The 13,910-nt window shown below is 50.7% G+C and overlaps 7 protein-coding genes across 7 annotated transcripts; 5 read left to right on the top strand and 2 right to left on the bottom strand.

Moving 5' to 3' along the window:
• Positions 1 to 655: 655 nt before the first annotated feature.
• COCMIDRAFT_33407 (uncharacterized protein) lies at positions 656 to 2,707 on the top strand (the record flags this gene model as incomplete). Its single annotated transcript, XM_007686110.1, has 3 exons — positions 656 to 968; positions 1,023 to 2,124; positions 2,188 to 2,707. 3 exons carry the CDS (start codon positions 656 to 658, stop codon positions 2,705 to 2,707), a joined length of 1,935 nt encoding a protein of 644 aa, XP_007684300.1.
• Positions 2,708 to 2,916: 209 nt separating this feature from the next.
• Positions 2,917 to 4,071, bottom strand: COCMIDRAFT_85503 (uncharacterized protein; the record flags this gene model as incomplete). Its single annotated transcript, XM_007686145.1, has 1 exon — positions 2,917 to 4,071. The coding sequence occupies one exon, from the start codon at positions 4,069 to 4,071 to the stop codon at positions 2,917 to 2,919; it is 1,155 nt and encodes a 384-aa protein (XP_007684335.1).
• Positions 4,072 to 4,580: 509 nt separating this feature from the next.
• Positions 4,581 to 5,915, top strand: COCMIDRAFT_85230 (uncharacterized protein; the record flags this gene model as incomplete). The annotated part of the gene is made up of 2 exons (XM_007686144.1): positions 4,581 to 4,997; positions 5,085 to 5,915. The coding sequence occupies 2 exons, from the start codon at positions 4,581 to 4,583 to the stop codon at positions 5,913 to 5,915; spliced, it is 1,248 nt and encodes a 415-aa protein (XP_007684334.1).
• Positions 5,916 to 6,455: 540 nt separating this feature from the next.
• COCMIDRAFT_85234 (uncharacterized protein) lies at positions 6,456 to 7,148 on the bottom strand (the record flags this gene model as incomplete). The annotated part of the gene is made up of 2 exons (XM_007686143.1): positions 6,456 to 7,034; positions 7,083 to 7,148. 2 exons carry the CDS (start codon positions 7,146 to 7,148, stop codon positions 6,456 to 6,458), a joined length of 645 nt encoding a protein of 214 aa, XP_007684333.1.
• Positions 7,149 to 8,953: 1,805 nt separating this feature from the next.
• COCMIDRAFT_85302 (uncharacterized protein) lies at positions 8,954 to 11,971 on the top strand (the record flags this gene model as incomplete). The annotated part of the gene is made up of 3 exons (XM_007686142.1): positions 8,954 to 9,637; positions 9,685 to 11,196; positions 11,243 to 11,971. The coding sequence occupies 3 exons, from the start codon at positions 8,954 to 8,956 to the stop codon at positions 11,969 to 11,971; spliced, it is 2,925 nt and encodes a 974-aa protein (XP_007684332.1).
• Positions 11,972 to 12,392: 421 nt separating this feature from the next.
• Positions 12,393 to 12,761, top strand: COCMIDRAFT_85227 (uncharacterized protein; the record flags this gene model as incomplete). The annotated part of the gene is made up of 1 exon (XM_007686141.1): positions 12,393 to 12,761. A coding segment is annotated over one exon (369 nt), but the record flags the coding sequence as incomplete, so codon positions are not given.
• A 395-nt stretch (positions 12,762 to 13,156) lies between these two features.
• COCMIDRAFT_85229 (uncharacterized protein) lies at positions 13,157 to 13,904 on the top strand (the record flags this gene model as incomplete). The annotated part of the gene is made up of 2 exons (XM_007686140.1): positions 13,157 to 13,636; positions 13,698 to 13,904. 2 exons carry the CDS (start codon positions 13,157 to 13,159, stop codon positions 13,902 to 13,904), a joined length of 687 nt encoding a protein of 228 aa, XP_007684330.1.
• Positions 13,905 to 13,910: the final 6 nt, after the last annotated feature.

Below are 13,910 nucleotides of genomic sequence, written 5' to 3'. Positions count from 1 at the left end.
ATAAATTGATGCGGGAGATACTTGGGATCATGTCATGGGAGACGGGATGGTAACTCCAAATGAACTCAAAATACAGTAACAGTTCGCCTGACGGACAGAATAAATCTCAGTTACGCTAATTTGTAGCGTAAATACATGAACTAGATTGATTATTACGAAGTTACGTTCTAACATGTCTAGCGCCATGTCTACGGACTTGGTGTTGCCGGAATGTTATTGGTGTAGAGAGGCCTGCAACTCTAGCGGAAGCCACTGTTGATGCTGCCACTATTTAGCTTCCATGATATCTTTCTCCGACACGAATAAAGGCTTCTAAGCAGACAAGGTTATTGGCTCCACAATATACTCTTCGCCTACTAATAGTAAGTTTCTAAACAGCACAAGCAAGGCCTAGGCAGACACTAACTATAGTAGCCCTACGCAAGAACGATACGAACTCCACTATACCTCGCGGCCATTATTCCCTTTTGGTATGACCTCAACCTTGTCGACCCAAACCTACGCGATACTCTTTAAAACACTCTGATTTCCATATATTTTGCACACACGTCGCCGTGGTTCTAAGAGACGAGCGCTTACTACCGGACGAATTGTGTGTGTTGCGGACAGTGCCTCGAAAATACCAAGTACAACTCTCATTGCACGTTCCTTCAATATGTCGCAGCCATCGTGCAAGGCATTACAAAATGTTTCAGGGGACTTTTTCTCAGCCATATACGACAATGATTGTACCCATTCTATACCTCTGACTACCATCGCTCGAGCAAGAAATTGTGCATCATCAGGATGCCCCTTCTGCACTATTCTTATGGCCAGTGCTGACCCGTCGTGCTTCCAAGAAGAGGACTTGTACATCCATGATATGAAATTGGGAAGAACAGAGACCGGCCCCGAACAGTCTTTTCGGCTTTTAATCGGCAGCAACGATTTTTCACGTACATTCTTCTATCGCGTGCCGCCTGAATGGAGTATGTCTCACATCTGCAAGAGCACAAATATTCATAACGCGCTAACAGAGATAGGACTTCCGCTTGCTGAGTTGGATAAGCCTTGGGATGAATTGACGCTCATGCGAAATTGGCTGTCTAATTGCGTGATCAAACACTCCAGGTGCAAGCAAATTGCTAGGCGAGGATCTCCCAAACGCGTCCTCGACGTTAAAGCCTTTGTGGGTTCGAACGACATTAAACTGGTAGACTGGCAAAGCGTTCCGACCACAGCAAGATACGTCACACTCAGCCATTGTTGGGGCCCAGCCAATCGCCATCCGATCTGCACAAGCAAAGCCACCTTAAGTGACAGAATGCTGCGGATCCAATTCGAAGATCTCTCGATGACGTTCCAGGACGCCGTCAAGATCTTTCGGGATCTGAAACAAAAATATCTTTGGATAGATTCTTTATGCATTATACAAGACGATGTTGAAGATTGGCGAGAGCAAGCAGCCGCTATGGCTTCTATTTACGGTGGATCACATGTCACCCTGGCTGCGCTCAGCTCTGCAGACAGCACTCAGGGCTGCCGGACCAGGCCAAGGGAGGCAGGAATGCCAAAGTTATCGCGATACCAAGATTTCAATTTCGGTTCTCAACGCGTCAGAATTCTAGAAGACTTGCCAGCTTACTGGCATGAGGAATATGAGGGTTGCGGATCTAACCCGTTACGCACGAGAGCGTGGACACTACAAGAAAGAGACCTCTCATTAAGGTGTATCAACTTTGGTCAGGGCCAACTGCTTCGGCAATGCCGTACTATGAAGGGTTCATCGGAGCTTCCGTGGCACGAGATGATGCATGAATACGACGACTCCGTCCCTTTACCTCTAATGCTCAATCGAGAAGAAGACTTCACCTCTGATGGCTCAGCCTTTCAACGCGATCACTGGTTCAGATTAGTTGAAGAGTACTCTTCCAGAAATTTGACAAAGGAAACCGATAAACTGCCTGCTTTAGACGGCTTGGTCTCAAATTTTTCTGAGAAACAAGACCCTGGAAAGTACTTCGCGGGCATCTGGTCAGATCATCTACCATCGGCACTTCTTTGGAGAACCGTACCACCCTACAGCCATGGTCCAGACCAGCCTGTTAGCCAATATACTGCTTTTTTGCCTTGTCGTCCACAAATGTACAGAGCACCGAGTTGATCATGGGCTTCCATCGATGGAGAGATCAGCTATGAGTGTCAAAGAATTGGCCCCTGCCATGACGCACGCGGTTCCTTTGACAGCAGTTACGGGGACTTTGAGATTACGGATCCTTACAGCCAATTAGCAGCAGCGTTTGATACTATTGGTACCCCTTCTGATGCCACATTACGAATGCGAGGTAACATTGCTGAAATTCAAATTAACATGCAGCTAATCGGCGACTGTATATCTGGAAAGTTTCGACGTCTGATTTTGACAGATGGTGCCACAGTGGGAGCATTGTATCCAGAAATGGATGATGACTTCCGATTTGTGCAATCTGTACATGTCTTGAGCATTCGCTTTGAGCCATATCATTCTTATGTTGAGATGCCTGACACTCTCTATGGAGAAGACGGTCGTCCAAATGGCCCAGTAAGCTGGAAAGGTCGCAACCTAAAAATGGGGCTCGCTTTGCTGCGGGCAGGGTCAGGTGAGATCTACCGACGTGTTGGTTTAGTGCGCTGGTTGAAAAAAGAGGTCTTCGATGGTACGCTACCTCTAGACCTAAGTATCATCTGAGATGGAAAATCTTCAGTAGATATAGTTACGTTTGATCATGAATGAAACAACGCAGTGAAGAAAAAGGTCTTTCCAGAACGAATAAGTGCAGCAGGATGGCCATTAGTCTAAAAACCCCCATATATGTAACTAGGTGCCGTGACGTTCAAAAGCATATACTACGATTCTCAAGTCCAGCACTCGAATCGCAAAATATCAAGTAAATTGTCCTAGAAACTGTCCATGGTATCCGGAGGCATCGAGTCATCAAGGTCTCTAGTCCCAAAGGCTCGTTTAGCAAGATCGTCTTGTTTCGATGCACTTCCCTTCCTCTTCCGTGAGCCTCCGCTATCAAAGGCAACGTGCATTCTTGCCCATTTCTTAACTCTTGTAAACGCCTCATCAACCGGTGCAGGGAGTCTACCAAACTGTACCGCTGAAAGACCATTACTCTTCATCAAGACATGAACATCTGTCCGAGCGCGTGCAATTGCCGGATTCAAAGACTGGCCAAAGACTGTGTCGCGGAACGATGTGAGAGCAACGTTCGTCAACAGAAGGATATCGCCAATTTTGATACCCTGTAGAGCCTCCAGAAGCGACTTCTGAGAACGTGTACGCTCATTTTTGGAGTCTAGGTTCGGACGCATCCAGAAGGCGATTTTGAAACCGGAGAAGGAATCGTCTGCTACAATGATTTCCCAGAGATCCATCCTATAACCGCCTTTTCGGACAAAGACTTCGCGCTTCTCTGGGGTTGCAGTTACGACGCAGATGAAGTTTGGGGTTGGTGTCTGAGGATATATTGCTCGCAGTTGCTGCGCGCTAGGGAGCGAGGCAAGTGGCGTTATATTCAACTTGAGTGGGACATGAATTATGGTGTGCTGATCAGCCTTGTTGGGACTACTATAGTCCGACGTGGTAGTGTCGAAAGATGTGGAAAGGAATGAGGATGAATTGATGGTAGAGTCAGCGCCCTCCCCCGGAACCACTTGAGATGACAGTAGTGTGTCGTGGAAGACGAGCGAATGCTCAATCAAGCCATCAGTATTAAAAGTTGGGTCGTTAAAACTGACAGTGGCATCAAGCGTCGTTGTATCATCTTGTGCGAACGATTGAAACCGAACAACTTCAGGAAGTGATACATCTGCCATATGGCTTCCTAAGATGGACCCAGGGAGGTAAGGGTGTTGCCATTCCGATTGGAGTCGCGTATCTTTCTTCGCAAGGCAGCGCCACTTCATCGCAGGCGTAGAATCTACAGGGGGCGTCTTGCATTTCGCAGCAACAGTGAAGCCATTGCACTCATCAGCAGGTAACAGACAGCCGTCGCTGAAATCCAGATGTTCACGCCTAGGCGCGCCGTTGAGCATCTTTAGCTTCATCTCGCGAATCGGGAGCCTCTACGTCCCGATACACGCGATAAAGCAATAAAGCGGTAAGGCGGGACTTGTATCATTGGTGTGACACGAACAACTAGGCAGAAGCTTTTTTCGAATTGTTGGGGTAATGTGGAGCCGAGAGAGAAGGGGGTAGCCCAGAAGACTCGGAGAAGAGACGATGTCCGAGTGAGCGAGCTGTCTTTCTCCGAGGTGTGGTGGTCTCTGCTTTGCCTGCTCACTCGCCCAACAACGTAGAACCGTGCCCAAAGTCCGATTTGACCGAGCCTGGTAGCGAAACATAAAAGGCTGACAGCCGTAAGAATGGAGTAGAACAAAAAAAGATCTGTAAGCAATTACCTTGGTTCCGCGCTCTGCAAGACGAAGCATAAGACTTACTCCGGCCTTCATCCGTCCCCCCTCGTCACTCATTACGCCGGGGTTTACTAGAAGCCGGGGGTGAGTGCGCCCACATTCCGGGGTTCTTGGCGATCTAATCTACAAATCTGATATAAATGTCGACAATGGCGCCTTCAAAAGCCCCCCACCGCCCGATTAACGCATACAGAGTCCCTGCCATGCTACGAAATCTCTCCTACAAGCTGGGCTCAGCACTGTCGTCGTCGTCCGAAGTCTCTGTCAGCAAGGGCAGCGACGAATTTACCAAAGTTAAGAAGACAGAGGATCTGTTTCCAACTACCAATCCGGCGATTGATGGCGACGACTGTTTGCATGATTGCGCCAGTTGCAGCGTCAAGTACCCTCGCAAATTCGACATCGACGAGACAGAAGAGCTGTTCGGCCACGTGAAGGGTTTCAACACGCACTTGCTTGTTGCAACGGGGAAAACAGACTGGGTGCGCGATGTCGCCGACGAAAAAGGCAGTATCATGGAGGCCGTCGACAGAGGAACCATAAAGCCCAGCAACGGCGTAAGTCTTTCTAATCCCTAGAGAACAATACTTTAGAAACCATGAAGCAAAAAACAGCGCAAACAAGTCCCCTAACTCCCCTTTCAGAAACTCATGCTATCCGCCTCCAACATCCCCGTCCCAGACCACTCCGACCACAGCTCCATGGTCCTCCTCCTCCCCTCGTGGCAATTCATAGACAACGTAACCCCCGCCAACGTCCCCGATCTCATCACGCACTTTGTGAACCCAGGCCCAACAAACAATACGCCGTTGCGGCCGCACACCGCCGCGCTTCCTTCCGCCACAACCCCGGATGAGTCTTCTTCCGGATCCCCATCCCCACCCGAACTCGCCGCCACCGTCATACCACCGTCTCTCCCCGCCACCACCACAACGCCACAACTCAAAGCGCGGCCATGTCCACACAAATACCTCATTCTGATGTGCAGTCAGAAAACAAGAGATGCACGCTGCGGACAGTCTGCGCCGCTGCTGCGCAAGGAGTTTGAGCGGTTACTACGGCCCATGGGGCTGTACCGTGATTTACACGATGAGCGGCCGGGGGGTGTAGGGATATATTTCATCAGTCACGTTGGCGGACACAAGTTCTCGGCGAATGTGATGATTTATCGGCATTCGTCGGTGGTTTCACAGGCGAACGGTACGGGTGCGAATGGACATGCGAATGGTGCGGAGAAGCAGCTTGGGGATTTGAAACTCGAGGATGAAGAGGGCAGGGAGGTTGTGCTGGATGCGAATAAGGAGCAGGAGGCGGAGGGTAGGGGAGAGGCCGCGCAGTGTATATGGCTTGCGCGGGTGAAGCCGGAGGATTGTGAGAATATTATCAAGTACACGGTGTTGCAGGGTAAGGTTGTGAAGCCGGAGAGGCAGTTGAGGGGTGGGTTTGATAGGTGCAAACAGCTGGCTAGCTGGTAGTGGGCTGTTATGCCACATGTTTGGGATTCTCTAGGAGTTCCTTCGCAACGTAGATGATGCAATACCCCGCTGCTCATGGCAGTACATATACATAGTAGGTTATCTATTCACAGCATACATGGCGCGTAGAATGGACTGGAATTCAATTGTCTCGCTAATGCAAAGCATATAATGACAAATGTGAGAACATTCATAAGTAACCAAAGTATTTTCTCGCGTACTCGACATGAAATATTTGGCCATTCGTCCATGTCCTGACAGAATGGCGGTATGCTTGGTAGCCTGCCAACAGGAAAAGAGTTTAAAAAGGTATGACGTAATCTGCTCTCCGAAGCAACGTTGTGGGGTATCTTCTGGGTAAAACAAAACACAGCCGCGACCAGCTGTAACCACCAATTTAGTCTCAAGAGTGACTGATCGGACTGGCAACGTGAAGGCAGAAGGCCAGGAGAGTTGCATGCTTAGTGTGAAATCAAAAGAGTCGCTGTGGCGGCCGTGAACCGATCGCATCAGGATAGGTGTTTCGATGTGGCCATCTCATCAGCCCGCAGCTTCCTTGACTTTTCCACCAGTTGTAGGTGCTTCGTCGATAAACTGTGGTGGCGCAGTCTCGTCCAGCATAAAATTAGGCACGCCGGAGGATTCTCCAATACCCTCAAAGTCAACTTCGTCGCCCAAGGCTTCCAACTCGGCATCCAGTTCCGACTCGTCCACATCCTCCGGTACATCGTAGCTGCGGCTTATAGCATCTTGTATATCATTGCCCATGTCCATGAGGTCTGCCATTTCGTCTTGAATTTTGTCAATCTGATCAATGTTGATCTTGCCGTACTGCTTCCTCAGCTCTTTGGTCGTCGTCTTCATGGCGTCGATGGTGGTCATGTTGTTCTTGAGATTGTCCTGCATCATGCCGGCTTGTTCCATGTTCCATGATTGGGCTTGCAGTTGGTCGCGCTGCGCTTCATACTGTTTCCGCTGCTGTAGGACTTTGAGGGCTTTCTGCTTGATGGCCGTCTTGCCAGGTCCGTCTCGCATCTTGGCGAGCTTCTGTTGATAGGTGCTCAGCTCGGCGTTCAGTTTGGCGAGCTTGACATCGATGCTTTCTATCCGTGTGTCAACCTGTCATTGTTAGTACATGGCGAATGCATGTAAATGCGCATATCGTACATTGGATATGGCGCTGCTGAGCGTTGGTTTGGGCGCGTTGCTCTTTGCTCCGAATAACCGGTTCATGATGATGTGATTCCTGGGGTGATTGCGGCAGACAGGCTAGACTCTTGGGTTGTTGTGCATGTAGTTACGAAGACAAAGGCATATGCATATGGAAGACGCTGGCAAGTGGGGAGGAGCGCAGGCAGACGGCGAATGATGGTCGTAAGGATGCGGGCACGCCAGCCAACCAACAGAGCGCCAAGAGTCAATTGAGCCTAGCCAAACATGGACATGCCGCAAGTTACTCCATACCTCCAATTCTCTATTACGTCTTGATGCTATATATCATGGGCCGATAATGGAACAATCTAAGACCTGAATACAGCAGAGATGTGATTCGATAGATGGCGTAAGCTTCTTTCTGTCGAATGCTCGAATTGTATTGTTCACGGCTGTTGTGATAAGGGCCATTTGTTTTCGAGCAGCAATGATAACGTCAGTAATTTGTAAGAATAAAAGTTTTAGTCTCATATCCTCGCATGATTCTCAAATCCTCCCGTAGAAAGGTAGATCTAGTAATGTTTGTACGGTAATCATAGATGCGCTTACTCCTTGCTTAGGCTGCTGTGAAATCTGCTGTTAGTATCCCCCACTTTAGGACTTGGACAATGGATTCGATTATAATCTAGAGTTTTGGACTTGGAATCATCATGTATTTATTGACACAGACGCTGGGTGATTTCCATCAAGCAGTGAATGGATCAAGACACAGCGACATGGGCATGAGGCGCTCTTGAGAATCGTGCCCAAAGTCGTTTCTAAGCGCCGGCCGTTCCCGCAAACGTCATCGCAGGTCACGTGGATTGCTCCCGGGAACGGCATCACGAGTGCCGGTCATGGCAACGGGACTTGGGTTGGCAGGTGATGGCGCAGACTTTGATGCCTAACTGTCTTACTGCTCAGCCCAAGGGAGGCCTGGCGCGTATCGTACTAGATGGCTTCTCAATGTGGTGGAGAAGGGCGTGCCCACGTCTTGTGCAGGCAAATTGGTCGTTTCTTCTGTGGGCGCTACATGTCGTACTACTGTGTAAAGCATGAGCAAATGCCTTGAACATGGAGGCTAGCGTAATGGATGGTAACGCGAATGGACAAATCTGCAGTTGCGCCATAACCAGGGCCTCGTGTGGGCTGCAAGTAACCCACATGCCTGCGTATGTAGTATACAGTACTTGCTAGATGGATGCATGCATGCCGTGGCGGCTGTCTGTCTGTCTCTCTGTCTGACCGTTATCAAGGAGGCTGCAAGTTGGGATCTGCAAGTACGCTACCTACCGGTACGCAGCTTCTCCTAGCCTTCTGTCACCACCAAAAAAAACCCCAACAAATCCGTTCACCCTCATACTTGCCTTCGCCTTCGACTGGGTGCACCCACGTCAAATCGCATTTCCGCCGCCGGCTTTTCCCGCTTGCATGTATCTGTAACAACCCGGCCACAACGCAGCATCTCCGAGCAAATGCATTGATTGCAAGCCTCGCGCCCGTCTCGCTTGCCGTTGCCCTCCCCCGCTGTCTTGTTCGCTTGTAGGTACCTGTCCCACCTACTGCACTCAGCCCGCCCGCTGCCCGCTGCCCGAGCCTCAGCCTTGACCACACGCGCCCTCCGCTGTCTTACACCCCCCCGAGCAACTTGTTGCTAACCAAGACGCCCGTCTGCTGTGCAGGCCCTTTTTGTTACTTCCGTGTTTCCGCTTCCCATGACGCATTGGTCGTTGCAGTAGTCGTACGTACGCATGTCCAGCCCCACCGACCTACAGCTGCTGCTCTCGAGTCCCTCGCCCGGCCCCTTCCCTGCCCCGCCCTTGTAGCCGCAAGCACCGCATACGACCATGTTCTGGCGCTTTGGCGGCTACGCACAGCTGTCGTCGCTGGACAGCATTCTCGACAAGCCCGATGTCACCGTCGAAGAACTGCTGGACGAGTCGGACCTGATACAGGAGCTCAAGCAACAGAACTCGAAGCTTATAGAATACCTTCGCGACGAAAATGTCTTGGAGCGCCTGCTACGCTATGTCATCGCCGCCAGGCCCAACCTACCCCACGACGACGACCAAGGGAGCTCGCTGGCGCATGAGGCGAGGAGTCCCAGCCGCGCTGGCTTCTTTGGCAGAGTCAGGGCCCGCTCAACCTCGACCACAAAGTCGGACGCAGGCGACACCGAGGAGAGCAAGGAGGAGCGCCAGCGGATGAAGTACGCTTACGTATCGTGCGAAATCCTCTCCTCTGAAGTATGGTCCATATCGGAAGCCGTGCTCGAGAATCAGGATAGCCTGCGCCAGTTCTGGGCCTACATCAAGCAGCCTGCCCCGCTCGACCCTGTCCAGGCCGGTTACTTCACCAAAGTCAACGAGTCGCTGCTCGACCGCAAGATGGAGGAGATGCTCGACTTCTTCAAGTCTCTGGACAACGTTGTGCCAGACATGCTCCAACACGTTGACTGCCCAGTCATTATGGACTTGTTATTGAAGATTATCAGCCTTGAGAAGAGCGAAGGCGGCCAAGGCATTGTTGATGTGGGTGTAGCCATTCAGACCGACAGGCAGGACTGACAAAAGCGCAGTGGTTACAGCAGCAGGATCTCGTCCCACGATTGATTGCCTTCCTTCGACCGGACCAATCGACCTCCACTCAAACATCAGCCGGCGATTTCCTCAAGGCTATCATTACTATATCTGCCAACGCCACGACACAGGACCAGTCGGTAATTGGGCCAAATGAGCTTACTCGGCAACTTGTTTCCGAATCATGTCTCAAGCAATTGATAGAGTACATGCTCCACGGCGGTAACCCACTTACTGTCGGTGTGGGCATCATTATCGAGGTCATCCGAAAAAACAATTCCGACTACGACTTGGAGAATCAAATTGGACCTGTGCCCAAGAACTCAGATCCCATCTACTTGGGAACACTACTTCGACAGTTTGCAAACCATATTCCGCAGTTCATGGAGCTGGTCAATAGCTCCAGCCAGGTAGTGACAGAGTCAGATGGCACCATCACAAGGAAGAAGCGAGAGCTCAAGACGGCCTTTGGTGACAAGATAGAGCCTCTCGGATTCGACCGCTTCAAGACTTGCGAGCTAATGGCTGAATTGCTACACTGTAGCAACATGGCGCTGCTCAATGAGCGCGGTAGTGAGTCCGAAGTCCGAAGACGAGATGCCGAGCGAGAACGTTTGAAAGCCGATGGTAAACTAACTTCAGCCAACCCCGGGAACCCTGGCGATTTCTCTACAAGTGTCGATAGCCAAGGGTTCCACCATGCGCGCGCCCCATCCATGGACTCGCCTGCTGAGATTAAGCCCCTGCATGTGCAGAACAGTTCCGAGGATGATTTTGAAAAGGTTGTTGCGCCAGAGGTCGCTGTTGAAGATCCAAAAGAGACTGCGAATGACAAAGAACAGATTGGTGAGCCATTAGAACCTTCTCCTAAAGTGGCTCCTAGGGATGCGCCCAAGGAAACACCCACCGGCAAGGCTGTGGGTGACGACGGTGAATTCGTTGATGAGCCTCTCACACCACCCAAAGACTCTACTGCGTCTGCTGAAGCGGCTCCTTCTCCCGCCAAGCCTATAGACGATGCAGAATCGCCCACATCGGCGGGCCTAACAGCCAAGGTTGACGATCTCGGCCTGGGCAACGATACTATTATGAACGATCGTCGCGAGCCCTCGGAATCTGCAAAGATCGAGAAGGCTGAGACCGAGACCAAGTCCTCGCCATCCCTGCTAACACAGCAGCTCAATCAGACCTCAGAGTCTGCTAACCTTGATCTACCAGATCCTCCTCTATCACCTCACCCTGACGATAAACCAGCACCACTTTTTGCGGGTAAGAACCGCGACAATAGCTCCTCGCCCGCGAAGGTCGATACTTCGCGGTTCACTGCACCAGTGCCAGGATCGGATCTTTCTGAAATCACACCGATTGACGAAACCCAAAGCGTCCGCTCTGTGGTGTTTGGAAGCACAGAAGAGACTGTAGGATTCGAGGTCGATATTGACGGAACGCCTGTGGTTGGTGACTTGTTGAAAATTACCTTTGTCGAGAACAGAGTTGTGCCGACTATACTTGTAAGCTCTCACCTAGAACACTGGCTGTAACTTCTGACATCTGCAGGACTTCTTCTTCCGTTTTCCTTGGAACAATTTTCTACACAATGTGGTATATGACGTTGTTCAGCAGGTGTTCAATGGCCAGATGGAGCATGGGTACAACCGGCAACTAGCAATTAACCTTTTCGACAGCGGCGCCATCACTGAACGAATCATCAAGGGACAAGAAGAGAGCGACAAGTCGCACAAGGAGACACACATGCGGCTAGGATACATGGGCCATCTTACTCTAATCGCAGAGGAAGTGCTCAAATTTACTGAGCGACACACGGATGAAGTCCTTTCACCCATGGTCCTGGAAAAGGTCCACGCTGAGGAGTGGGTGCACTACGTCGAACACGTCCTGGCCGAGACACGAGAACGAGACAATGCCATCCTAGGAGGAGTACGACCCGACATGAGCGTTGGCCCAAGACAAGCGGTGCTTAATGCTGTCAACGCGGCGAATAACTTTGTAGGCGACAGTGGGGGACTCTCCAACGCTAGCCTCGCCGGCAACGGTGCTATAGGCCTCGACAGCATGGAGCTCACCAATGCCGGTGACACTGGAGGTGGTGGGTACACCTTCAGCGGTGGCTCCTTGCTTAGTGGCTTTACTAACTCGAGTGATGAAGAAGACGAAGACATGGACGATGTCGACACCGAGAGAGAACGGGAACGACAGGGACCTGTCGACGACTCCGAACAAGTGGGTGAAATCTCATTTGACGATGCTGATATGGACTATCGATAATCACATCGCCCCGACCATACACACACTACCACCACGATCGTTTTCCGCCCTTGGTGCGTTTCCTTTTCTTATACCTGTTTGTATCATGAGTTGGGACTGGTAGAGGGCTCACATGCTGGATCCATGGAACAAACACCATTTCTTCTGTACATACATTCCTCGGCCATCCAACAGGGTGTATGATACATCTAGTAATACACATCGTGAGATGTGGTTTTTCATCATTTCCTTTGTGTGAAAAGATGATTTCCATGATCTAGCATGCCCTCCCTACCGCCGTCTTCATCTCACCGTCATGTTTGCTTGCTCAATCTCGGTCTTCCCCTGTAGTTCCTTTTAGTCGCGTTCCATCTCCGTCTCGCTGATCAGCATTCACACTAGCCGTTGACCTGTTACACTGACACCGACCCTTTTCTAGTCAAGCATCCCACAGCCTCTGCAAGTACCGCCCTCGCGAGCGCGTCGCCAATTCGCTCTCCGGCTCGCCCAACGCAGGGCCCAAATCGAATCGATGCGTGATGCAGAGGACGACCTAGACGATGATTCATTGCCCAAGACGCAAGAAGAGGAAGAACGCGAAGGCCACCAGCGTTTTGCTCGCATGTTTGAAGGCATCGAAGACTCATCTGACGACGACAGCATGCACAGCGGCGAAGGACAAGGAGAGGGAGGCCATGATTTCGGGAGAAACTCTCCAGAGAAGTGTGCTAGCCCTGAGAAAGCGGAGCTTGACAGTGATGGGGAAGGCCATGAGTCGAGTGGTGATGGAGCGCGGAAGTTTGTGGTGTAGTGTTTGAACGGTTGGCTGTCTGTTTGCATGGCTTGGCATGGTTTTTGATTTGATAGATCGAGCATATGTCGCCTGCGAGATGACTATATTGGTCGTCTGCAGTATACAGGATGAATGGATGTGATATGTAGTAATGCATGTTTATGAGATACCCACCCCTTTACTACACGAGTTTCACTTGAGAGCTTGTGGAAATAAGGTGCATTTCATGTTATTGAAGATAAATAGGTGACATGAAAGATAATTAGAATGCCAGATTCAGCACTGCATGCGCCTACCAGAGTACGGTATCATGTGACTCGGTGATACGCTAACGCCGTAGCGCGTTTTCCCATGCGTCTACTGATTGCAGCTCCAGCTCTTTTGAACACCGCATACAGAAAGCAACCTCACCAATGTCAGCCAATTTAACTACAGGCCGTCCCGCATCGGATCGCCGTGTCTCCGGAGCACCAAAACGTACATCTCTGCTTCCGAAGCCGTCATCGATTGTGCTAGACTCTTCAGTCCTCATTGCCCAGCACGCGCAACTTACCGGTCTTCACCCGATAACGATTGGGCCGAATACCGTACTGCACCCACATAGCAAGCTCAGCAGCGCATTGGCGCCCGTCGTTCTGGACGAAGGATGCGTTATTTTCGAGCGAGCAAAAGTCGGCGTGGGCATGGGAACTGAATTGGATAGCGAAGGTCGGCGTGCCAACATATCAGCACGCAGTAATGCGAATGTCAGAGAATCTATGAGGAGTGAGGGAACGGTACTCGGAAGAAACGTAGTCGTTGAATCGAACGCAGTGGTTGAAGCTGCCGAAGTAGGCGAAGGCACTGTGATTGAAGTTGGTGCTGTGATAGGGAGGGGTAGCATCATTGGAAAGGTATGCGAGACTACTCCTCCACGATTTTATAGTTTTCCAAGTTCTAAAACGTTATATATAGTATTGCACTATTACAGCTGCATCTTCCTTGCCCCCGAATACTCATCTACCAGACTACACGGTCGTGTTTAGCGGCTCCCAGCAGCGCATCGATCGCACTCTACAGTTACGACCGGAGATTCTGAGTGCGAAAATGGCGGTTCATGCAAAGCAGCTGGACATGTTCAAGAGGTTGATCCCGAACAATATCGCGAAATGGGCACCGTGATCGGCT

The sequence above is a fragment of the Bipolaris oryzae genome, assembly GCF_000523455.1.
Source record: "Bipolaris oryzae ATCC 44560 unplaced genomic scaffold scaffold_16, whole genome shotgun sequence".
Taxonomy (NCBI): domain Eukaryota; kingdom Fungi; phylum Ascomycota; class Dothideomycetes; order Pleosporales; family Pleosporaceae; genus Bipolaris; species Bipolaris oryzae.
The sequence above is the reverse complement of the archived record's forward strand: the minus strand, read 5'-3'. Positions and strand labels throughout refer to the sequence as shown.